Consider the following 27186-nt stretch of genomic DNA (forward strand, 5'->3'; position numbering starts at 1 on the left):
TGTTATTAGATTAATTAACGCTGTATTGACTAACTGTGATGAGGTTGTGCGTTTTTTAAAATTTCTTTTCTCTTTTTTTTTCTCACCTCCCGACGCACTGTCTCTTAACTCTTAAAACGGTTTACATCGAGGTAATGACGGAGGAAGACATAAGCTTTTAGAACAGTTATAATCACTTTCAGTCTAAAACAATGCCCCATTTATGTCAATAGATATTCATTATGGTGCACTTAGTGAATACCATAGAATCAGATTATATTTCTATGGTGAATAATACCTTTTTGTGTTACTACCCTTAGACCTACCTACCAGCTTACACCTACCTATAATTTGTTAAACAAATATGAGCACTGTGTTTATTTTTGCCATTGTGAATATACAATGTAGAGAGAGGGGATAGTATGACCGAGTGAAAAGGGTTTGGGTAGAAGCAAGCAGCACTTTTCAGGGGGCAAAGCCAAAGCCGAGAGGGAGGCTGAAACAAGCTTTAGAGAGCAGCCCAGTTTCCTGGTAAGCCTGTTGGACATCCAGCTTTGTTCCTCTTATAGTCTCCTGATCAGGGGGCTGACGCGCTTGTCCCCTCGCATGTTCCTCTTGTAGATCACCCAGGACCATTCAGAGAGCCTAAGTGCTCAAATTGAGCCATTTTGTCTCACTTTAAAACAAACCAAGACCTATTATGCGTGATTTTTCCTTCATAGCCCCCTTTCCATCTCTCCCTCCGCTCGTTCCAACGCTGGCCCCCGTCTTGGTGGTTTTTCACTTTCCCTCTCCTCTCTTCGGCTCGGACGGCTAACCTAGTCAGGGGGCCAGTGTAGCCACTCCAGGAGTGTCAACTCCAATATGAGGCAATTTGGTGTGAAATGTGGTGCCATGGTGTGGGGGCCCATAGGTCAGGCCCACCCCAGTAATAGATGTTGCTTATTCATCTAGTTGTCCGTGTCTCCCCTCTTCTCCGGCCCAGTGGCCCTCTTTGTTTGGCTAAATCATTTGAAGATTCACTGTAGAGTCTTAGAACCCTGAGAAGAGTCCTCTTGCTGCACTGTCTCTATGTCCCTGCCTGGCGGGGGGCTCGGCACTGGGAACACACAATGGTCGCTGTACAAAAGGGGCTTTCCCCAACACTAGGCCTGGAGGACATCTCATAGCGTGACACTGGACCCAGTGGGACACATAATGGCCGACACACAAAAGGGGCTTTTTCTCAAAACAGTGACTCAGTGGACAGCTCATGGCATGACAAGCAGGCCAGCTCTCAGGCTAATTTGCTATGGAACCAGTCTGTCCAAATGGTGCTTCATCAGATGCCTGAGCTATTAGTAAACACCATTCAAATGGATCCAGAAAAAGAATGCAGGAATTTGTCCAGAACCTACTTCTTTGCTTGCGTAGTGATGAAGACAAAACATAATGCATGCTTCATACATCAAGTCATTGTATAACAGGGCGGCAGGCAGCCTAGTGGTTAGAGAGTTGTGCCAGTAACCGAAAGGTTGCTGGATAGAATCCCTGAGCTGACAAGGTAAAAATCTGTTGTTCTGGCCCTGACCAAGGCAGTTAACCCACTGTTACCTGGTAGGCCATCATCTTAAATAAGAATTTGTTCTTAACTTACTTGCCCAGTTAAATAAGGGTAAAATAAAAATGTATACTTTTCTACAGATTTTGTTTTTCTTGTCTTCCTCTCTCTCTCTCCTTTCTCCTTATGCTCGGCCTGGTCTGAGTAACGTTACCTGCTAGTTGGAGCGCAGGATGAAACGCTCGTTCCGTTTAAACAGAAAGGAGTTCCTGTAATGATAGAGCCAGGTTTAATCTGCTGGGGCCTCTGACATGTCAACCTCAGCCAGGCAGTCAGGCAGGCGGCTGGGTGGGTGGGTGGTATGTCTTCCAGGCCCTTTGAAGAGAGACGATTTGGAGAGATTTGGATCATTACACAATAAAGAACACTTCATAAGTTGTGAAGTGAGTTGGGAAATGACGGTTAATGATGTTGACAGCAATTCACCTCCACCGAATTACAGAAGGATTTGACTAGACTTGCCTTCTTTAATGAGGCCCGCTCTGTAGAGGTAATGGGCCAGCAGCAGTAAGAGAGGAGGGAGGGAGAGTGAAGGAGAGGGAAAGAGAAGAAGGATGTCAGGGAAAGATGTGAGGGAGGTCGAATATGAAAGAGGGAGGCTGAGAGAAATGTTCTCTTTCCCAAAAAGCTGAGCTAGCGTCCAATGTTAGCATTAGGCAGATAGACGATCACATGCCTAATTAGACTGTCATGTCAAGGCCATCTTCAAAAGAAAGAGACCACAAGGTACATGACCACAAGTATGTGGTCATCATCTTGTCAAACATCTCATTCCAAAATCATGAGCATTAATCTGGAGTTGGTCCCCCCTTTGCTGCTATAACAGCCTCCACTCTTCTGGGAAGGCTTTCCACTAGATGTTGGAACATTTGCTGTGACTTGCTTCCATTCAGCCACAAGAGCCTTAGTAAGGTCGTGCATTGATGTTGGGGAATTAGGCCTGGCTCGCAGTCGGTGTTCCAAATCATCTCAAAGGTGTTCGATCAGGTTGAGGTCAGGGCTCTGTGCAGGCCAGTCAAGTTCATCCACACCGATCTTGACAAACCACTTCTGTATGGACCTCGGTTGGTGGCCGGGGCATTGTCATGCTGAAACAGGAAAGGGCCTTCCCCAAAATGTTTCCACAAGTTGGAAGCAAATAAGCATCTAGAATATCATTGTATGCTGTAGTGTTAAAATTACCCTTCACTGGAACTAAGGTGCCTAGCCCAAAGCATGAAAACCAGCCCCAGAGCATTATTCCCTCTCCACCAAACTTTACACTTGATCCTATGCATTAAGACAGGTAGCGTTTTCCTGGCATCCGCCAAACCCAGATTATTCCGTTGGAATGCCAGATGGTGAAGCGTGATTCATCACTCCAGAGAACGTGTTTCCACTGCTCCAGAGTCCAATGGCGGAGATCTTTACATCACTCCAGCTGACTTTTGACGTTGCGCATGATGATCTTAGGCTTGTGTGCAGCTGCTCGGACATGGAAACTAATTTCATGAAACTCCTGACGTACAGTTCTTCCAAGAGGCAGTTTGGAACTCGGTAGTCAGTGTTGCACCCGAGGACAGATGATTTTTATGCGTTACGTGCTTCAGCACTCGGCAGTCCCGTTCTGTGAGCTTGTGTGGCTTACCAATTTGCAGCTGAGCTGTTGTTGCTCCTAGACTTTTCCATGTCACAATAACAGCACTTACACTTAGACTGGGGCAGCTCTAGCAGGATAGAAATTTGACCATCTGACTTGTTAGAAAGGTGGCATCCTATGACGGTGCCACATTGAATATCACTGAGCTTTTCAGTAAGGCCATTTTACGGCCTAGGGTTGTCTATAGAGATTGCATGGCTGTGTGCTCGATTTTGTACACCGGACAGCAGCGGGTGTGGCTGAAATAGCCGAATCCACTCATTTGAATGGGTGTCTATATACTTATATACAGTTGAAGTCAGAAGTTTACATACACCTTAGCCAAATAGATTTAAACTCAGTTTTTCACAATACCTGACATTTAACTGACTTGCCAAAACTATAGTTTGTGAACAAGACATTTGTGGAGTGGTTGAAAAACAAGTTTTAGGGTCTCTTAGGTGGCGCAGTGGTCTAGAGCACTGCATCGCAGCACTAGCTGTGCCACCAGAGACTCTGGGTTCGCGCCCAGGCTCTGTCGCAGCCGGCCGCGACTGGGAGGTCTGTGGGGCGATGCACAATTGGCCTAGAGTCGTCCGGGTTAGGGAGGGTTTGGCCGGTAGGGATATCCTTGTCTTGCACCAGTGACTCCTGTGGCAGGCTGGGCGCAGTGCGCGCTAACCAAGGTCACCAGGTGCACAGTGACACAATGGTGCGGCTGGCTTCCGCGTTGTGTTAAGAAGCAGTGTGGCTTGGCTGGGTTGTGTTTTGGAGGACGCATGACTTTCGACCTTTGTCTCTCCTGTGCCCGTACGGGAGTTGTAGCGATGAGACAAGATAGTAACTACTAATAATTGGATACTACGAAATTGGGGAGAAAAAGGGGGTAAAATTCAAAAACAAACAAAAAAAGTTTTAATGTAAACTTCCTACTTCAACTGTACAAATGTATTTGTATATATTCTATCTGTTTTCTGTATATATATAGATAGTAACTACTAATAATTGGATACTACGAAATTGGGGAGGAAAAGGGGGTAAAATTCAAAAACAAAACAAAAAAGTTTTTATGTAAACTTCCTACTTCAACTGTGTATGTATTTGTATATATTCTATCTGTTATCTGTATATATATTGTGTATCTGTGACCAACATATGCATATCTGTTTTCCCAGTCATGTAAAATCCATAGATTAGGGACTAATTTATTTATTTCAAATGACGCATTTTGTTATATGAACTGTAACTCAGTATAACCTTGGAAATTGTTGCTTGTTGCATTTATATTTTTGTTTTGTATATAATTTTCTTGTTGCATAGTATTTCTATTATGTTTTTTATAGTATTTTATTTGCTCATCCTTATCAAGGGATCCAATACTTCTGGACTCCACTGTATATCTAAAACAAGGGCTTATATAGAGATTTTAATTGGTATGAATACTAGTCTAATTATCACTTCTGTGCCTGCCTTCTCCTGATGCTGTAGATTATTTAATTACCATGCCGTTACATTTTCAAACGATATTGCTTTCCCGTGTCACTTCCTAAGACGCTTCTGTACCTGACACTTAGTGAACCTCCTAATGATACACTGGAACGACAGCTAATTATATCATAATAACAGGCTGATGAAGGGAGCTGGATGGAGGGTGGGGCTCGCATACTGGTGTAGATGCATAGTAGAGTATTGTCGTTCTATGTCACTGTGGTTATTACACACCAAACCAGGCTACTTTTAATTACACATATGTTAATGAATTATGTTGAACTCAATTCAACTGTTAGTTTGGTACAGGTGTAGCATTGTAATTTGACCTATATTGTCACAGCAAAATAATCCTGCAGCAACATGATTTGAACATTTAGTCCATTAGATCTTGCTTGATCGGTGGTTAGTCAATTAGCTGGCCAAAAGTAAGCTACATGAAAAGTGCAACACTGTTAATATAACCACGTGTTAGTGTGGGTTTTCAGTGAATTTATGCAAATCACTAAGTTTATCTGGCATTTCCTGTGGTGCAGGAAAATTCTCGGCAACAAAAGAGTGATGAAATTAATATGGTTTAATAATTCAATTCGGTATGTAATATGTATGATAACGATAATAAATGTATGTTGTGAAGATGTCATGTGTTTCAGTGTTTTTTATACCTGTTCTATTTGTCGTAATGCCATTACGGACATCTCCTATTTCCTGTAGAGCACAGGTTTGTTAGAAGGATGTACCACCGGTACCAATTAGACCCTTCACTGAGAAACCAGGTTCCTGCATGTCTTCTACACTGGGTGTAGTCAGACTGTTGTCGTGATCTTCATTACTCAACGCGGCAGGAACACAGCTAATACACATCCCGAGGACGCGGGGAGGGGGCAGATGGGTAATGTTTAGGAGGAGGAGGAGGGTAGAGCTGAGCGTAGTCGATGGCAACTGTGGTTGGCGGAGGAATCCACAGCGACTGCTTTCAAAACGTTTTAATTAGGAGGAAACCAGTATATCTGTACTCGTTAGTATCGTGGAAACAAAACACCAAGCGGATGAAACTTCTTTACAGCCCTAATGTTGGAAACAAACTTCATTATGTTTTACATACAACAGGTTTTTAAAGGACCAAATATTTTTCACAGAATGCTGTGGTAGTCATGCTGGTTAAGTGTGCCTTGATATCTAATTAAATCACTGACAGTGTCACCAGCAAAGCACCCCCACACCATCAGACTTCCTCCATGCTTCACGGTGGGAACCACACATGCGTAGAAACAAATATCTCAGATTTGGACTCAATAAACCAAAGGACAGATTTCCACCGGTCTAATTGCTCGTGTTTATTGACCCAAGCAACTCTCTTCTTCTTATTGGTGTCCTTTAGTAATGGTTTCTTTGCAGCAATTCAACCTTTGCAGCAATTGTTTTTTTCCCCTCAATCTAAACACAATACCCCATAATGACAAAGCAAAAATAGGGTTTATGAAATGTTTGCAAATGTATTTAAAAAAAATAATGAAATATCACATTTACGTAAGTATTCAGACCCTTCACCTTTGGCAGCGATTACAGCATCAAGTTTTCTTGGGTATGACTCTACAAGCTTGGCACACCTGTATTTTGGTAATTTCTCCCATTCTTCTCAGCAGATCCTCTCAAGCTCTCTCAGGTTGGATAGGGAGCAATGCTACACAGCTATTTTCAGGTCTCTCCAGAGATGTTAGACCGGGTTCAAGTTTCAGACTCTGGCTGGGCCACTTATGGACATTTAGAGACTTCTCGCAAAGTCACTCCTGCGTTGTCTTGGCTGTGTGCTTAGGGTCGTTGTCCTGGTGGAAGGTGAACCGTCGCCACAGTCTGAGGTCCTGAGCACTCTGGAGCAGGTTTTCATCAAGGATCTCTCTGTACTTTGCGCTGTTCATCCTTTCCTGGATCCTGACTAGTCTCCCATTCCCTGCCACTGAAAAACATCCCCACAGCATGATGCTGCCACCACCATGCTTCAACGTAGGGATGGTGCCAGGTTTCTTCCAGATGCGACGGTTGTCATTCAGGCCAAAGAGTTCAATCTGGGTTTTATCAGACTAGAGAATCTAATTTCCCATGGTATTTGAGTCTTTAGGTGCCTTTTGGCAAACTCCAAGCGGGCTATTTTGAGACTTTTACTGAGGAGTGGCTTCCGTCTGGCCACTCTACCATAAAGGCCTGGTTGGTGGAGAGCTGCAGAGTTGTCCTTCTGGAAGTTTCTCCCATCTCCACAGAGGAACTTTGGGGCTCTGTCAGAGTGACCATCAGATTCTTGCTCACCTCTCTGACCAAGGCCCTTCTTCCCCAATTGCTCAGTTTGGCCAGGCGGCCAGCTCTAGGAAGAGTCTTGGTGCGTCCAAACTTCTTCCATTTAAGAATGATGGAGGCCACTGTGTTCTTGGGGACCTTCAATGCTGAATACATTTTTTGTTACCCCTCCCCAGATCTGTGCCTCGACACAATCCTGTCTCAGAGCTCTAAGGACAATTCCTTAAACCTCATGGCTTGGTTTTTGCTCTGACATGCACTGTCAACTGTGGGACCTTATATAGACAGGCGTGTGCCTTTCCAAATCATCTCCAATCAATTGAATTTACCACAGGTGGACTCCAATCACCTTGTTGAAACATCTCAAGGATGATCAAAGGAAACAGGATGCACCTGAGATCAATTTAGAGTCCCATAGCAAATGGTCTTGATGCTTATGTAAATAAGGTATTTCTGTTTGACATTTGCTAAAATAAAAAAAATAAAAACTGTTTTCACTTTGTCATTATGGGGTATTGTGTGTAGATTGCTTATTTAATCCATTTTAGAATAAGGCTGTAACATAACAAAATGTGGAAAAAGTCAAGGGGTCTTGATTATTTCTGAAGGCACTATATAATACTACAAGTAAAAAGAAGTAGCAACAGTGTACATGGTCGGCGTGTGTGTATGTGATCACGTGGGTGTGTGGCGTCAGTACGTGTGTGTATGTGATAACGTGGGTGTGTGGCGTCAGTACGTGTGTGTATGTGATAACGTGGGTGTGTGGCGTCAGTACGTGTGTGTATGTGATAACGTGGGTGTGTGGCGTCAGTACGTGTGTGTATGTGATAACGTGGGTGTGTGGCGTCAGTACGTGTGTGTATGTGATAACGTGGGTGTGTGGCGTCAGTACGTGTGTGTATGTGATAACGTGGGTGTGTGGCGTCAGTACGTGTGTGTATGTGATAACGTGGGTGTGTGGCGTCAGTACGTGTGTGTGCGAGTGTGTTATTGGTGTGTGTGCGAATGTGTATGTGTGTGCGTGTATGTCTGTGTGGATAGAAATACAATGGCTACAGTATATGCACACTCCCAAGAAACAAGTGTGTGTGAAAACACAACAGTTCCAATGAGAGGTAACAGTGTTGTATCTACATGTATATGTCCTGAACACCCATCACAACCCGTTTAATCCCATCCAAACACTTACACCCCCTCCCATACACACCCTCTACCATACAACCCCCCTCCCATAAAGGCACATATACGCACGCACACTCAAAAGTACACTGCAGGCAGGTTTCAGGCCACTACAGTGCTGTGGTGGTGCTGTATCACCATGTCCTTGTCTTCCTCCATCTCCCCCTGCTCCTACTATGTCACAGACCTCAGGTATCAGCCATTTAAAGATCTCACGTCCAGGACACACATATAGCTCTTCCTTCCCTCGCCATCCTCCCTGGATACATGACAATTCCCACGTTAGAGGATTACACTTTGTTCCCTACTCATGCTGCTGTAAATGAATACTAATGAAGAGGCTAATCATTAAGGTACACGTGTGGCGGGAGGGTAAATCTGTCCTTAACATGTTTTATGTGTTTAATCTGCTTTGAATAGGACATGGTTGGTGTCTGTTGACGCCATACATGTAAAAGGCATCACAAGACCCTGATTAGAGGGGAGAGAGGTTCAGACTAGGGATGCACGATATATCGATTTATGCACAATATATCGGTGAGCATATCGGAATTGGCTGATATTAACTAAAAATGCCAACATCAGCATCGGCCCGATGTCTAGTTTAACGATGATGAGCAAAACCGATGTCAAAGCTGACGTGCATACCTATATAACGTAGTTAGATGACGTGCATACCTATATAACGTAGTTAGATGACGTGCATACCTATATAACGTAGTTAGATGACGTGCATACCTATATAACGTAGTTAGATGACGTGTATACCTATATAACATAGTTAGATGACATAATGACACCACCAAAAATACAGCGCTACACAGAACAAAAGCAGAAACATTCTAAGTGCACACTTCCAACAACGTAACAAGTTCAAGTCCAGCAGTCATTTGAAAGAGTAAGAACATTTCAGTGGACAACACAAAAGTGAAACCATTAACGCCAAGACAATGGAATTTATTGCCCTTGACAACAACGGTTCTCTGTTGTGGATGGTGTTGGCTTTCACCGACTGGTCGAGCACCGGTACACACTACCAGGAAGGCGCTATTTTTCAGATGTTGCCCTACAGGAGTTACACAATATTGTTGAAACACATCCATGAGATACTTGCTATGGGCATCACTGCTATTAGTTTCACGACTGACATTTGGACCAGCTATGACAGCCCCATGAGCATGCTGAGTCTGACAGCACAGTGGGTGGACGAGGATTTCATACTGAGGAAAGCTGTATTGCATGCTCAAGAATATGCTGGTTCCCATACCGCTTCTGCCATTTCATTGGCATTTGAGACTTGGAAACATGAACATGAACATGAACATGAAACATGAACACACTCCTAGCGCCATTCAATCAACTGACTGGAGAAATAAGCTCATCAATGTAACGGCGTTCGTCTGTTGAAGGAAGAGAGTCGGACCGAAATGCAGCGTGTTTGTTACTCATGATCTTTAATGAAGAAAATGAAACGATACATGAAATAACTAAATACAAAAACAACAAACGGAACGTGAAACCTATTACAGCCTATCTGGTGAAACTACACAAAGACAGGAACAATCACCCACGAAATACAAAGCGAAACTCAGGCTGCCTAAATACGGTTCCCAATCAGAGACAACGATAAGCACCTGACTCTGATTGAGAATCGCCTCAGGCAGCGCTGGGCAGACTGGAGACTCCGGCAGCGCAGGAGAGGAGAAAGGCTCTGGCTGTGCTAAACAGGCGGGAGACTCCAACAGCGCAGGAGAGGAGAAAAGCGCTGGCTGCGCTGAACAGGCGAGCGCTGGCTGCGCTGAACAACATATAAACCCATGTCACACCCTGGCCTACCCAAACATATAACAAAAACACAAAATACAATGACCAAGGCGTGACATCCCCACTGTATCTGTGCACCTGGATAGACGATAAGATGTCTTTCAAAAAGCATATTGATGAGTTAGCTGAGGGAGGATAAGCTGAGGATAAAAATGGGCTTCTTCTATGGAAATAGGCCATGCCTATCACTAAATAGTAGAATGTGGATCATTCAGTCGACTTTTCTTCCGTTCCTAGACTATGGTGACTATTTGCACTCATCAATGCTCATCAGAAAGTAGGTTGGCCCTCTTTGATGTTGGTTAGGTCAAAACACTGCATTTTATTCATTTATAAAGCCCTATTGCAAAAAACTCCCACATTACTTACCCATATAAATATGAGTTACCATACTCACTCACAGGGATAGCTACCTCTGGCAATTCTCTCTATTGCTACAGACTTAGGAAAAACAGCTTTTAATTCCTATGTACCCCATGTATGAAACAATCTTCAGAGTTCCTTTAAACTAGATACATTGATGCCTCCCGAGCAGTTCAAAATGTTGATTGAGGACCTCTGTTGAGGAAAGTGATTGTTTTTCTTGTGTCTGTATTTTTGTATTCTCTTATATTTTGTCAAATGTGTGAAATTGTCAAATGCAGGGCTCCTTTGGTCTGAATGGGACTCCCTGTTAAAATAACGGTCAAATAAAAAGGTTCTGTGGTGAATGTGTTTGCACCGCTGTGAGGGATTTCCGACAGACCGGACGACTCTCCCTCCCGACGCCAGAGGGGTACACTACGTACATGGTTTGAGGAGTTGTCGAGTTACTTTGGTCAACTCTGAGTTCAACTCGGGATAACCGGTACCACGAAAGTGTCTCACCTTTTAGCCAGGTATATTTCTATGGCAACGAATGCTTCAGAACTAACCTGCCTCCAGGACAGGTTAACTCAGGGTTAACTCCATATATACAGTACCAGTCCACACACCTACTCATTCACAGGTTTTTCTTTATTTTTTACTATTTTCTACAAATAATAGTGAAGACATCAAAACTTTGAAATAACACACACGGAATCATGTATTAACCCAAAAAGTGTTAAGCAAATTAAAATATATTTTAGATTTTAGATTCTTCAAAGTAGCCACCCTTTGCCTTGATGACAGATTTGCACACACTTGGCATTCTCTCAAACAGCTTCACCTGAAATGCTTTTCCAAAAGTCTTGAAGAAGTTCCTGACATATACTGAGGACTTGTTGGCTGCTTTTCCTTCACTCTGCGGTCCAACTCATCCCAAACCATCTCAATTGGGTTGAGGTTATCTAATTTGAATTCCATTCAACTCGTCAGCCTGGCCTATACTTGCATTGCTATGCTGGTGATAGCCGACTGTCGCTATCCATTCAGCACCATAGCACAATCGACTACTGAGGCTCTTTTTATCATTGAGTAGGCCTAGCCTATTACTTACCTGCTGAAATTGGCAGGTGATGTGTTTGTTGACGATGTACATAGGGTGCAGCAAGTGATAGGAGCCTGTCGTATGTTGCCGCTGGCATTCATAGGTAGCAAGAACACAGTATGTGATCGTCTGCTCTCATCTCCCAAACGAGAGTATGGTATTCTCCATTTTTATTAGTTTTTATTAGTTTTATTTAACTAGGCAAGTCAGTTGAGAACAACTTATTTTCCGTGACGGCCTAGGAACAGTGGGTTAACCGCCTTGTTCAGGGGCAGAACAACAGATTTTTACCTTGTCAGCTCGGGGATTCAATCTTGTAACCTTTCCAGTTGCTAGTCTAACGCTCTAACTAACCACTAGGCTATCTGCCTCTAAACACTAGTCTACCTGCCTCTAACCACTAGGCTACCTGCCTCGAACCACTAGGCTACCTGCCTCTAACCACTAGGCTACCTGCCTCTGACCACTAGGCTACCTACCTCTAAATACTAGACTACCTGCCTCTGACCACTAGGCTACCTGCCTCTAAATACTAGACTACCTGTCTCTAACCACTAGGATACCTGCCTCTAACCACTAGACTACCTGCCCCTAACCACTCGGATACCTGCCTCTAACCACTAGGCTACCTGCTAGGATACCTGCCTCTGACCACTAGGATACCTGCCTCTGACCACTAGGCTACCTGCCTCTAACCACTAGGCTACCTGCCTCTAACCACTAGGCTACCCGCCTCTAACCACTAGGCTACCTGCCTCTGACCACTAGGCTACCTACCTCTAAATACTAGACTACCTGCCTCTGACCACTAGGCTACCTGCCTCTAAATACTAGACTACCTGTCTCTAACCACTAGGATACCTGCCTCTAACCACTAGGATACCTGCCTCTAACCACTAGACTACCTGCCTCTAACCACTCGGATACCTGCCTCTAACCACTAGGCTACCTACTAGGATACCTGCCTCTGACCACTAGGATACCTGCCTCTGACCACTAGGCTACCTGCCTCTAACCACTAGGCTACCTGCCTCTAACCACTAGGATACCTGCCTCTAACCACTAGACTACCTGCCTCTAACCACTCGGATACCTGCCTCTAACCACTGGGATACCTGCCTCTAACCACTGGGATACCTGCCTCTGACCACTAGGCTACTTGCCTCTAACCACTAGGATACCTGCCTCTGACCACTAGGATACCTGCCTCTAACCACTAGACTACCTGCCTCTAACCACTGGGATACCTTCCTCTAACCACTGGGATACCTGCCTCTGACCACTAGGCTACCTGCCTCTAACCACTAGGCTACCTGCCTCTAACCACTAGGATACCTGCCTCTGACCACTAGGCTACCTGCCTCTAACCACTAGGCTACCTGCCTCTAACCACTAGGCTACCTGCCTCTGACCACTAGGCTACCTACCTCTAAATACTAGACTACCTGTCTCTAACCACTAGGATACCTGCCTCTAACCACTAGACTACCTGCCTCTAACCACTCGGATACCTGCCTCTAACCACTAGGCTACCTGCTAGGCTACCTGCCTCTAACCACTAGGATACCTGCCTCTAACCACTAGACTACCTGCCTCTAACCACTCGGATACCTGCCTCTAACCACTGGGATACCTGCCTCTAACCACTGGGATACCTGCCTCTGACCACTAGGCTACTTGCCTCTAACCACTAGGATACCTGCCTCTGACCACTAGGATACCTGCCTCTAACCACTAGACTACCTGCCTCTAACCACTGGGATACCTGCCTCTAACCACTGGGATACCTGCCTCTGACCACTAGGCTACCTGCCTCTAACCACTAGGCTACCTGCCTCTAACCACTAGGATACCTGCCTCTGACCACTAGGCTACCTGCCTCTAACCACTAGGCTACCTGCCTCTAACCACTAGGATACCTGGCTCTGACCACTAGGCTACCTGCCTCTAAATACTAGACTACCTGCCTCTGACCACTAGGCTACCTGCCTCTAAATACTAGACTACCTGTCTCTAACCACTAGGATACCTGCCTCTAACCACTAGACTACCTGCCTCTAACCACTCGGATACCTGCCTCTAACCACTAGGCTACCTGCTAGGATACCTGCCTCTGACCACTAGGATACATGCCTCTGACCACTAGGCTACCTGCCTCTAACCACTAGGCTACCTGCCTCTAACCACTAGGCTACCTGCCTCTAACCACTAGGCTACCTGCCTCTGACCACTAGGCTACCTGCCTCTAAATACTAGACTACCTGCCTCTGACCACTAGGCTACCTGCCTCTAAATACTAGATTACCTGTCTCTAACCACTAGGATACCTGCCTCTAACCACTAGGCTACCTGCCTCTAACCACTAGGCTACCTGCCTCTAACCACTAGGCTACCTGCCTCTAACCACTAGGCTACCTGCCTCTAACCACTAGGCTACCTGCCTCTAACCACTAGGCTACCTGCCTCTGACCACTAGGCTACCTGCCTCTAAATACTAGACTACCTGCCTCTGACCACTAGGCTACCTGCCTCTAAATACTAGATTACCTGTCTCTAACCACTCGGATACCTGTCTCTAACCACTGGGATACCTGCCTCTAACCACTGGGATACCTGCCTCTGACCACTAGGCTACTTGCCTCTAACCACTAGGATACCTGCCTCTGACCACTAGGATACCTTCCTCTAACCACTAGACTACCTGCCTCTAACCACTGGGATACCTGCCTCTAACCACTGGGATACCTGCCTCTGACCACTAGGCTACCTGCCTCTAACCACTAGGCTACCTGCCTCTAACCACTAGGATACCTGCCTCTGACCACTAGGCTACCTGCCTCTAACCACTAGGCTACCTGCCTCTAACCACTAGGATACCTGGCTCTGACCACTAGGCTACCTGCCACCCTCCATGTTGTTGTCTCTTACTGTTTACTTCCCTTAAGGCTCGCACAAAATATGTTTCTAGCGTTCGTCTGCCGATCGTTCAGTGCGCTGTGTTTTAAAGACCACCCGCTGCAGATGTCTGACTGACAGTATTTTCACCCACTAAGTTCTCAAATTATGGCCGGCACTATGTTCAAAGGTGCTAAGTACTCTCAGCCAGCAAACGCTATTGGTGTGCCTGAGCCCTTAAGTAACTTATCCTCTAACTTCTCCTATTCAGGAGCAGGGCAGCGCTTAAAAATATTAGGAGCAAAGCAACTTCCTCCTCCATGTTTGCTCGTTTATGCGAAGGATAGAATGTCATTCACTGTCACGTGAAAATAGAATGCTGATGATGTCGTTTTTGTGTTTTAATGTTCATAATGTTCCTGCGACAACTGTCTACAGACAGAAGGACTAAACCAGCCTTTATACACACAATATCTAATATTTCAGATGTGAGAATGTGGTTTGAAAATGATTTGGTTAGTGCGAAAGTCATATCGGTCTGTGGTATTGAGTTATAGACGCTCTGCCATGGCTCTCTGCTCTCTGGGGAGAGTGTATGTGTAGATATGGTTCATATTCTTTCCCCTGTCATTATAGCTGGTAGTAGAGCTGACAGTCCAGTGAATAAGACAGGGACTGATCCTTTTCCTTCATGGTGCCCACTTCAAAGTCACTGCTCTAGGGTCAGATTGGCCTGGAATTGGGTCTCCCTTCACATATCTCTTCCCTCCCTTATAACTGATCCTGGATCAGCTTGGCCGAGGGATAAGGACGAGACTGAGATAAGGTTGACCTAATAATCCAGGTTTGACCCTGGCTTGGCCCAGGCAGAACTTAAAGGTCCATCACTGACTGACCTGTTTGGGGGGCTGTCTGTCTGTTAGGGCGTGTCAGCCCTTTGAACTAGTTCACTGTATTATGATGGTAGACACAGTATAAGTTACTACACTGACTCCAAGTTGACAAAAAACAATATTAGTTAGGATTTTCTAAGATTAGATTCACAACTACTAATCAGAGAAAACCTTATAATTTGACCCTGTGAATGAATCTATTATATTAGGCCTACATGTGGAGAAGCCACATTCCTCTTCATGCTGTATGGTCTCTGTGCAGCAATGTTTTTTGTGAATGTTAGTATAGAATGATTAGTTGTCTCTTCATATGACACATGCCCTCATCCCTCTGTGAGACTGAGCTGAAAATCTATTCTCTTTGTCAATTTGTAGCAATGTACTGCTGCACACACACACACACACACACACACACACACACACACACACACACACACACACACACACACACACACACACACACACACACACACACACACACACACACACACACACACACACACACACACACACACACACACACACAGACACAGACACAGACACAGACACACAGACACACACAAACGCAAGTGCACACCAAAACCAAAGCTTCCTCCATGGCTCTGTCAGTTTGCCCCCATCATTACAGTATTCGTCATTACGTTCACCTAAAAGCAAATAATCACTAGAGGCCTGTCACTGCGTGGCAGATGATCGATGGGCTTTGAGGGATGGCCCAGCCATGTCCACTCATGAATTATGATAGACTCCCTCTATATGATGGACCACACGAAAGCTTTTCATCAGAAAGACACATGCACACATAGATACGCATGCATGCAAGCACCCAGGTGCGCTCACACACATACACACACAGGCACATAAGCACAAATACATAAGGTGCCTTTGGAAAGTATTCAGACTCCTTAGCTTTTTGCAAATTTTGTTACATTACAGCCTTAATCTAAAATGGATTTGCTTTAAAATCCTCATCAATCTACACACAATAACCCACAATGACATAGCGAAAACTGTTTTTATTTTTATTTTAGGAAATGTATTAAAACACAAAGTATTCAAATCCTTTGCTATGAGACTCGAAATTGATCTCAGGTGCATCCTGTTTTCATTGATCATCCTTGAGATGTTTCTACAACTTGATTGGAGTCTACCTGTGGTAAATTCAATTGATTGGACATGATTTGGAAAGGCACACACCTGTCTATATAAGGTCCCACAGTTGACAGTGCACGTCAAAGCAGAAACCAAGCAATGAGGTTTAAGGAATTGTCCTTAGAGCTCTGAGACAGGATTGGTACTCTGGGGAAGGGTACCATTGAAAATCCCCAAGTACACAGTGGCCTTCATCATTCTTAAATGTAAGAATTCTGGAAAACTTCCAGAAGGACAACCCTCTCTGCAACACACTACCAATCAGGTATTTATGGTAAAGTGGTCAGAAGGAAGCCACTCCCCAGTAAAAGGCACATGACAGCCCACTTTGAGTTTGCCAAAAGGCACCTAAAGACTCTCTTATTAAACCAAGGTTGAACTCTTTGGCCTGATTACCAACTGTCCTGTCTGGAGGAAACCTGGCACTATGCTTATGGTGAAGCGTGGTGGTGGCAGCATCATGCTGTGGAGATGTTTTTCAGTGGCAGAGACTATGAGACTAGTCAGGATCGAGGCAAAGATGAACAGAGCAAAGTACAGAGAGATCCTTGATGAAAACCTGCTCCAGAGCGCTCAGGACCTCAGACTGGGGGTGAAGGTGCACCTTCCAACAGGACAACGACCCTAAGCACACAGCCAAGACAATGCAGGAGTGGCTTCGGGACAAGTGTCAGTGTCATTGAGTGGCCCAGTCAGAGCCCGGAATTGAACCAGATCGAACATATCTGGAGAGACCTGAAAATAGCTGTGCAGCAATGCTCCCCATCCAACCTGACAGCTTGAGAGGATCTGCTGAGAAGAATGGGAGAAACTCCCCAAATAGGTGGTGTGCCAAACTTGTAGCGCCACTCCCAAGAAAAGCTGTAATCGCTGCCAAACTAAATGAACACAGAACAACGGATCGGCGATAGCTAGTAGACCGGCGACGACGACCGCCGAGCGCCACCCGAACAAGAAGGGGAGTCACCTTCGGTAATATTCGTGACACATTTTGGCTAATACTAATACAATTGTTCAGAGAACAATATAAAATTTGTTTAACAATTAATATATTTTTTTCAAATGTAGGGGGTAAATCATTTTGACACTCTTAAATAGTCTTAGAAATAGTAGTCCAACGTTAAGTATTTGGTCCCATATTCATAGCCCGCAATGACTACATCAAGCATGTAACTCTACAAACTTGTTGGATGCATTTGCAGTTTGTTTTGGTTTCAGAATTGAGAACAACTCTTACTTATAATGACAGTCTAGGAACAGTGGGTTAACTGCATTGTTCAGGGGCAGAACAACAACATTTCTACCTTGTCAGCTTGGGGATTTGATCTTGCAACCTTTCGGTTACCGGCTCAAAGTTCTAACCACTAGGCTACCTGCCGCCCCGAGTAGCTTAGGGGAATAGAAATAAATGGTAAATAATGTATTGGGTCATTTTGGAGTCACTTGTATTATAAATAAGAAATCTAATATGTTTCTAAACACTTGTACATTCATGTGGATGCTACCATGATTACAGATAATCCTGAATGAATGGTGAATAATGATGAGTGAGAAAGTTACAAAGGGTAAAGATCAGACCCCCAAGATGGCCTCTCACCATTACAATAACAGGGGAGGTTAGCATGTCTTGGGGGGTCTGTGGGTGACTTTTAACCGCCAAATAAATGTGTTCCTCATGTCTCACTCATTGTTCGGGAGAAGTTTGGTCCAACTCGGACGTTTGGGTTTATATTTCTTGAATATAAATATGAATTGTATAAATTCAAATGTCCAATTTGGGTGCAATCAATTTACTTAATTTCTCAGAAATCCACTTGCTTGTGCTTTTTGAGGTGTAACAACCCCATCTTTATCAAGGGTGTCAATAATTTCAGACCCCACCGTGCATATATTGCTTCATTCCTTTGTGTTTATTTCTTAGGTGTTTTTTTAATTTGTTCTTATTTAACTCTGTGTCTTTGGGAAAGATCTTGTAAGTAAGCATTTCACTGAAAGGACTACACCAGTTGTATTCGGCGCATGTGACAAATACAATTGGAATTGATTTGAGCTGTTGTTGTGGTGTGATGTGTAGATCTGTTGTCCAATAGCAAAGCCCTATCTTACTGTACTGGTTGCTGTACTGTAAACTACCTGCTTTAATCACAGGACATCCAATTGCTTCCAGAGTGACGTGATCGCCCAATGAAGCCTAATCGACTTGTCAGCCTGATGGACAGATGGACGTTTCCCTTCCTTCCTATTTCCTCTCCCAGACATGTCTGTCCATTTCTCTCCATTCACTTTTCTTATTAAGTTTATTAAAGCCCGTCCGGATCCTACTTTTCCCAGCCCCACTCCCTTCTCCCATTCATTACTCTGCCTTATCATGGCAGGCCATCTGAAGTGTGCTGCTGCTAGTCCATTATGCACGTATGAAGGCCATCAATGCCCCAGTATTGGCCAATTCATCAAACATGTATCTGTTGCCCTGTGTGTCAATTTGCCTGTCGCTCTCCAGTCTGCGGCCTTATTACTGGAATAAAAACATTACTTCTTCACTCAAGGGCCTTATTACTGGAATAAAAACATTACTTCTTCACTCAAAGGCCTTATTAATGGAATAAAAACATTACTTCTCCTGTCAAAGGCCTTATTACTGGAATAAAAACATTACTTCTCCAGTCAAAGGCCTTATTACTGGAATAAAAACATTACTTCTCCTGTCAAAGGCCTTATTACTGGAATAAAAACATTACTTCTCCAGTCAAAGGCCTTATTACTGGAATAAAAACATTACTTCTCCAGTCAAAGGCCTTATTACTGGAATAAAAACATTACTTCTTCACTCAAAGGCCTTATTACTGGAATAAAAACATTACTTCTCCTGTCAAAGGCCTTATTACTGGAATAAAAACATTACTTCTCCAGTCAAAGGCCTTATTACTGGAATAAAAACATTACTTCTCCAGTCAAAGGCCTTATTAATGGAATAAAAACATTACTTCTCCTGTCAAAGGCCTTATTACTGGAATAAAAAACATTACTTCTCCAGTCAAAGGCCTTATTACTGGAATAAAAACATTACTTATCCTGTCAAAGGCCTTATTACTGAAATAAAAGCATTACTTCTTCACTCAAAGGCCTTATTAATGGAATAAAAACATTACTTCTCCAGTCAAAGGCCTTATTACTGTAATGAACTTCGTCTGTTGTTTGTAGAGAGTCAGACCGAAATGCAGCGTGTAGGTTACTCATGACTTTTAATGAAGAATAATGCGGTACATGAAATAACTGAAAATACAAAAACAACAAACGAGTGAAACTAATACAGCCTATCTGGTGACTAACACTAAGACAGGTACAATCACCCACGAAATACAACGCGCACTCAGGCTGCCTAAATACGGTTCCCAATCCGAGACAACGAGAATCAGCTGACTCCAATTAGGAATCGCCTCAGGCAGCCAAGCCTAACTAGACACACCCCTAATAATACACACTCCCAATTAATACAAACCCCAATACGAAATACAACATATAAACCCATGTCACACCCTGGCCTACCCAAACATATAACAAAAACACAAGATACAATGACCAAGTCGTGACAATTACTGGAATAAAAACATTACTTCTTCACTCAAAGGCCTTATTACTGGAATAAAAACATTACTTCTTCACTCAAAGGCCTTATTACTGGAATAAAAACATTACTTCTCCAGTCAAAGGCCTTATTACTGGAATAAAAACATTACTTCTCCAGTCAAAGGCCTTATTACTGGAATAAAACATAACTTCTCCAGTCAAAGGCCTTATTACTGGAATAAAAACATTACTTCTCCAGTCAAAGGCCTTATTACTGGAATAAAAACATTACTTCTCCAGTCAAAAGCCTTATTACTGGAATAAAAACATTACTTCTTCACTCAAAGGCCTTATTACTGGAATAAAAACATTACTTCTCCAGTCAAAGGCCTTATGACTGGAATAACAACATTACTTCTCCAATCCAAGGCCTTATTACTGGAATAACAACATTACTTCTCCAATCCAGAGCCTTATTACTGGAATAACAACATTACTTCTCCAATCCAATGCCTTATTACTGGAATAATAACATTACTTCTCCAGTCCAAAGCCTTATTACTGGAATAATGACATTACTTCTCCAATCCAAGGCCTTATTACTGGAATAACAACATTACTTCTCCAATCCAATGCCTTATTACTATAATAATAACATTACTTCTCCAATCCAAGGCCTTATTACTGGAATAATAACATTACTTCTCCAATCCAATGCCTTATTACTGGAATAAAAACATTACTTCTCCAGTCCAAGGCCTTATTACTGGAATAATAACATTACTTCTCCAGGCAAAGGCCTTATTACTGGAATAACAACATTACTTATCCAATCCAAAGCCTTATTACTGGAATAAAAACATTACTTCTCCAGTCCAAGGCCTTATTACTGGAATAACAACATTTCTTCTCCAGTCCAAGGCCTTATTACTGGAATAAAAACATTGCTTCTCTAGTCCAAGCCCTTATTACTGGAATAAAAACATTACTTCTCCAGTCAAAGGCCTTATTACTGGAATAAAAACATTACTTCTTCACTCAAAGGCCTTATTACTGGAATAAAAACGTTACTTCTCCAGTCAAAGACCTTATTACTGGAATAATAACATTACTTCTCCAGTCAAAGGCCTTATGACTGGAATAACAACATTACTTCTCCAATCCAAGGCCTTATTACTGGAATAACAACATTACTTCTCCAATCCAGAGCCTTATTACTGGAATAACAACATTACTTCTCCAATCCAATGCCTTATTACTGTAATAATAACATTACTTCTCCAATCCAAGGCCTTATTACTGGAATAATAACATTACTTCTCCAGTCCAAAGCCTTATTACTGGAATAATGACATTACTTCTCCAATCCAAGGCCTTATTACTGGAATAACAACATTACTTCTCCAATCCAATGCCTTATTACTATAATAATAACATTACTTCTCCAATCCAAGGCCTTATTACTGGAATAATAACATTACTTCTCCAATCCAATGCCTTATTACTGGAATAAAAACATTACTTCTCCAGTCCAAGGCCTTATTACTGGAATAATAACATTACTTCTCCAGGCAAAGGCCTTATTACTGGAATAACAACATTACTTATCCAATCCAAAGCCTTATTACTGGAATAAAAACATTACTTCTCCAGTCCAAGGCCTTATTACTGGAATAACAACATTTCTTCTCCAGTCCAAGGCCTTATTACTGGAATAAAAACATTGCTTCTCTAGTCCAAGCCCTTATTACTGGAATAAAAACATTACTTCTCCAGTCAAAGGCCTTATTACTGGAATAAAAACATTACTTCTTCACTCAAAGGCCTTATTACTGGAATAAAAACGTTACTTCTCCAGTCAAAGACCTTATTACTGGAATAATAACATTACTTCTCCAGTCAAAGGCCTTATGACTGGAATAACAACATTACTTCTCCAATCCAAGGCCTTATTACTGGAATAACAACATTACTTCTCCAATCCAGAGCCTTATTACTGGAATAACAACATTACTTCTCCAATCCAATGCCTTATTACTGTAATAATAACATTACTTCTCCAATCCAAGGCCTTATTACTGGAATAATAACATTACTTCTCCAGTCCAAAGCCTTATTACTGGAATAATGACATTACTTCTCCAATCCAAGGCCTTATTACTGGAATAACAACATTACTTCTCCAATCCAATGCCTTATTACTATAATAATAACATTACTTCTCCAATCCAAGGCCTTATTACTGGAATAATAACATTACTTCTCCAATCCAATGCCTTATTACTGGAATAAAAACATTACTTCTCCAGTCCAAGGCCTTATTACTGGAATAATAACATTACTTCCCCAGGCAAAGGCCTTATTACTGGAATAACAACATTACTTATCCAATCCAAAGCCTTATTACTGGAATAAAAACATTACTTCTCCAGTCCAAGGCCTTATTACTGGAATAACAACATTTCTTCTCCAGTCCAAGGCCTTATTACTGGAATAAAAACATTGCTTCTCTAGTCCAAGCCCTTATTACTGGAATAAAAACATTACTTCTCCAGTCCAAAGCCTTATTACTGGAATAAAAACATTACTTCTCCAGTCCAAGGCCTTATTACTGGAATGAAAACATTACTTCTCCAGAATCTCCACCACCAAGAATATATTTGAAGTCACACAAGTCATTTAATGTTAAAACAAGGCCTTAGGCTTTTGCCTCTTGCCTTTTCAAGGTTCTCCATTTTTTTCCCCCTACTCAAACAGACCAGAGGTCTGAAAAGATCTATCTGGTTCTCGGCAGTTTGTTTCAGCTGCTAAAGTGAATACAGAGATTCCTCCATAACTGCGGGGATTGTTCTGTGTCTGTTGTTGTGACTGGTCTTTGTTAGGATATATTTGGATGCTATCAGGCTTGTGGAATGGCTATACGGTATATGGTAGTTGCTAGTTCAAGATGGGGGCCCTTCAGCTGTTAGGGTATAGCTGCTGTCTCAGTTGACCTCTAGTCCTAAACACTATTAAAAGGTCAACTGGGATTTATTCTGACATAATGCTGCCTCACAGATGTAGAAGATAGATCTGAGGCTACCATCCTCCTCTCATTCGTTACTTAAAGACATCTGACATGAGACAGACCCACGCCATTGGTAGGTGTGACTGACATTTTAAGCCAATAATCACAGAGGGTATTCTTCCCTCTGCCGGGCTGTCAGTGGTGGTTTATCAATCAATGTGTCTGCATTAGTATTAGACTAACGATCTGGCTTTGTCTGTACCTCTGGGTCACGGGTATGTCTCCTCTCCTGTCTCCTTGTCTGGCCTCTTGTTTCCTCTCATGTCTCCTTGTTTAGCCACCTGTCTCCTCTCATGTCTCCTTGCTTGGCCTCCTTTCTCTCCAATTCCCATTAATCTCATTTCCTTTCCTTTTTTCTCCTCTTTCCTTTCCTCTTGTGTGTGTGCGTGTGTGCGTGCGTGCGTGCGTTGATGTTTTGCACATGTGTGTGTTTTCCATTTTACCCAGCCACAGGAGCTTTGGGACACAGTTCAATTATGCTCATTATATTTTTTGAAAACAAAAGAGAGCTCCTCATGTTTTTAACTAAAGCACTTTTACTGCAGCGCTTTCACTCTGTTAGTTCTGCAAACTCCGTATTAAAACTAGGCTCTTATAAAGGTAATGAAACCAAAGGTCGGTGTTAGGGAAATCTGCAGAGAGCGCCAGGGAAAGCTGGAGACAATTAAAGTCCAATCCCCCTACTGTATCCCCCCTACACACACACACACACACACACACACACACACACACACACACACACACACACACACACACACACACACACACACACACACACACACACACACACACACACACACACACACACACACACACACACACACACACACACACATACAGAGAGAGCGAGAGAGAGAGAGAGAGAGCAGGATGGGGTTTGGTAGCTGTGCTGTGCCGGGTCCTGCTCTCCCCTAGCTGTGAATTTAGTTGATTAGATCTGCTGGTGCACACAGCAGTGGTGACATGAAAACAACAATTAATAAGCCTTCCCTCTGCGCCATGCGGCTTCTTTTAACCAAGCAGTTAATAATGCAGCCCAGAGGACTACAGGCCCTATGGTGTCATACAAACACACGCAGGTATGCATGCATTAACACACACACACTGTATGTACAGTATGTGAGAGGGATTTCAATAGGAGTACTGTCTCAGGTTCTACAGTCTTTGTCCATCTTCATGTCTTTGCCTTTTTTACATTGATCATCTTGTGTTCCTCGTTTCCCTTTTCTTTTCCCTTACAGTCAGTTGGAATGTGTTCTCTCTTTCTCCCCTCTCTTGCTATCCATTTGCAGATTGACATGATGAAACGGTTATGTTTACATCGAGTAAATCACAGACATCACAGTGTATAATGACAGTGACACTAGCCAGATCAGAGAGTGTATTAGTTGAGACTGGGCCGAGTGCTGGGCAGTGTTCTCAGGCTGACTGTAGGGACCAGAAGGGTGTGTTAATATCGCTTCATTGTTTACCTTTTTATTTTTCACATTGGATGAAAATAATATTACCGTGGTTGAAGCATGTGTCTTGTTTATTTATTTTTGTAATTAAGTATAGAAATGACAGTCATGAGTCAGAAAATAGTCCTATTAGATCCAGTCTCGGCCAGGTCCTGGCAGGTTTACATGTCAATGATTGACTCCATTATATAATGCTGACAGTGTAGCCTGAACGCATGATTAACACAAACAAATTGTGAATTTATGTTATTTTAAACTTATACAATTGTTCAGAGAAAGAGATTTTGTTTAACAAGTAATACATCTTTTTTCCCATAAAGTTAGGGGTGTATTGTCGACACGCCTAAAGACTACATCAAGTGTGTGACTCTACAAACTTGTTGGATGGATTTGTAGTTAGTTTTGTTTGCATTTCAGATTATTTTGTGCACAATAGAAATAAATGGTAAATAATGTATTGTGTCATTTTGAAGTCACTTTTATTATAAATAAGAGTAGAACATTTTTCTAAACACTTGTACATTCATGTGGATTCTACCATGATTGCAGATAATCCTGAATGAAATTGAATAATGATGAGTGAGAAAGTTACAGACAGACAAATATCATACCCCCAAGACATGCTAACCTCTCACCATTACAATAACAGGGGAGGTTAGCATGTCTTGAAGGGTCCGTGGGTGACTTTTAACCGCCAAAAATGTGTTCTTCATATCTTACTCATTGTTAAGAAGAAGTTTGGTCCAAGTCGCATGTTGGGTGCTATATATATATTGAATATAATCTGAGTCCTATACATTTAAATGTCTAATTTCTGTGCAATCAATTTGCTTAATTTCTTTTTTTCTTCTCTTAATTTCACATAGTGGAAATGACAGTGGGTCTAGTATAAGGGATTATGCTGTTTGAACTTCGGTGGCGCAGTGGTCTGAGCAGTTCACACCCAGTGCTTTTTTTGTGAACGCCGAGGAAGCCATGTAGCCTATTGACTTTCACCGACCTTTTCAAACGTCTGACATCAAAGTTTATTTCTAGTGGTCACACTGATTATACAACACACACATGGCTCTGTACGCCTTCAACAAGGCCCCAACATTACCCTGAGTAATGCTCTCAATCATCTTTATGCTTAGTGTGTGATGTGGGTGTGCTTGTGTGCATAAGACAAATATGTGACTGCATCACAGGGATACAAATAGTCCCCCAAAATGTTTTTACTAAAACGCTTTGGTGTTAAAACCTTTCAACCAACCCCCATCACAGTTTGCAAAAAAGTTTCCCTTTCCATTCCGTCTGTGATTGCCGGAGTACGTATTCTGTATTCTACTGGTTGGGCTGTGAAGATGATGGATGACAAGTTCAATTTGTGTCCGGGGAGTGAAGGTGAAGTGTGACAGAGTGATTTGTCTTGGGAATGGAGGGTTAGGGTCAGGCCAAAGCGGGCGCCTCCAGGCACAAGACATTGACAAATTCATCCTGCCCGCCACATTTCTGAAGCCTTTTGTTTTAAATCCTGGCTACTGACTGGTGACCCCCATCCCTCATCCTGCCAGCGTAGAAGGAAGCTCGTCGCGGCTGAGTCCCGGGTCCAGGCCATGCCAGGGGAACTCAGCACCACTAATTCACACCATTCAACCCTCTGACAGGCCCCTACCCGAACTCTCCTTGCCTCTCCAGAAGCGTGAAAAGAGGGAGGCAGAAATATGTATTTCTGCACGTAATGGCCGTCTGCACAGTCTTAAGGCCGTATCATTTTTTTTCTCTCTCTCGCTTTCTCGCGCTCTCTCTCGCTCTCTCTCGCGCTCTCTATCTCGCTCTGTCTATCTCGCTCTCTCTCTCTCTCTCTCTCTTTCTCGCCTTATCATTGCAGGTCACTGGCGGGCCTCAAAGCGTTCACTGGGCTGGAAGAACTGGTCGTCGACAACAATCTGCTCGGAAACGACCTCCAGTTGCCCAGGTTACCCACCCTCCACACCCTAACACTCAATAAGAACCAAATATCCTTTCAAGCAGAGCGGCACTCACTATCTGCCTCTCATACTTCAGCATGGGCTAAGGCTACAGGCCACAAGCCATTGTCTTTGCTGTTTGTTGTACTTCTATATCTCTGATTTGACTCTTTATCTCTGTGTTCTCAAAGTCTGTGGAAGTCTCTAATAGTGTGTTTGTAGTGAGTGTAAATGCAGTGCTATAAAGGTATCTGGGTCTTTGTGCTGTAGTTTAGACCCCACAGACTAGTTTCTAAGACACGGTGACCTCTAGTGGAGACAGGAATAAAAGCCAGTAGGAGCTGTGTTGATATGTTGAGGAAGAAACGGGAAATGGAGAAACGTCTGAACCTACCAAATGCTTTGAGAAAGAGCACTTTTAAATATATATTAGTTGTATAACCAATTATTAACATTGACAAATGAACCAGTAGTGTAATATCCCATGCAGTGTCGTAGTGGGAAAAACTGAAAACCTCCTAACAATTGCGGAGACGATAATTCAAAAACTACATGTAGTTTCCTCATTGAATAGTAAACCAGGTTAACCGTAAGCACTCAAACCCAAACACTGCGCCACTACTTATGATCAGACGGAAAACATGTTTCACATTCCTCCTTTAGTGTTAAGAACCCAGCCTATCTATGTGTCTTTGTCCCCCCTGGTAGCCTCTCCCTAGTAGATCCATCTACAGGGTAATGATGCAAAAACACACCTCCCGTGTCAACAT

General features: G+C 43.0%; 1 protein-coding gene across 1 annotated transcript in view; it reads left to right on the forward strand.

The window, feature by feature from the left end:
* The window catches only part of LOC124038360 (leucine-rich melanocyte differentiation-associated protein-like), a 446453-nt gene that overhangs the window by 277820 nt on the left and 141447 nt on the right, over positions 1-27186 (forward strand). Inside the window, exon 3 of the mRNA XM_046354146.1 lies at positions 26338-26464. Coding sequence (XP_046210102.1) covers positions 26338-26464 — 127 coding nt within the window. The remainder of the gene's footprint in view (positions 1-26337; positions 26465-27186) is intronic.

Source organism: Oncorhynchus gorbuscha, linkage group LG06 (assembly GCF_021184085.1).
Source record: "Oncorhynchus gorbuscha isolate QuinsamMale2020 ecotype Even-year linkage group LG06, OgorEven_v1.0, whole genome shotgun sequence".
Taxonomy (NCBI): Eukaryota; Metazoa; Chordata; class Actinopteri; order Salmoniformes; family Salmonidae; genus Oncorhynchus; species Oncorhynchus gorbuscha.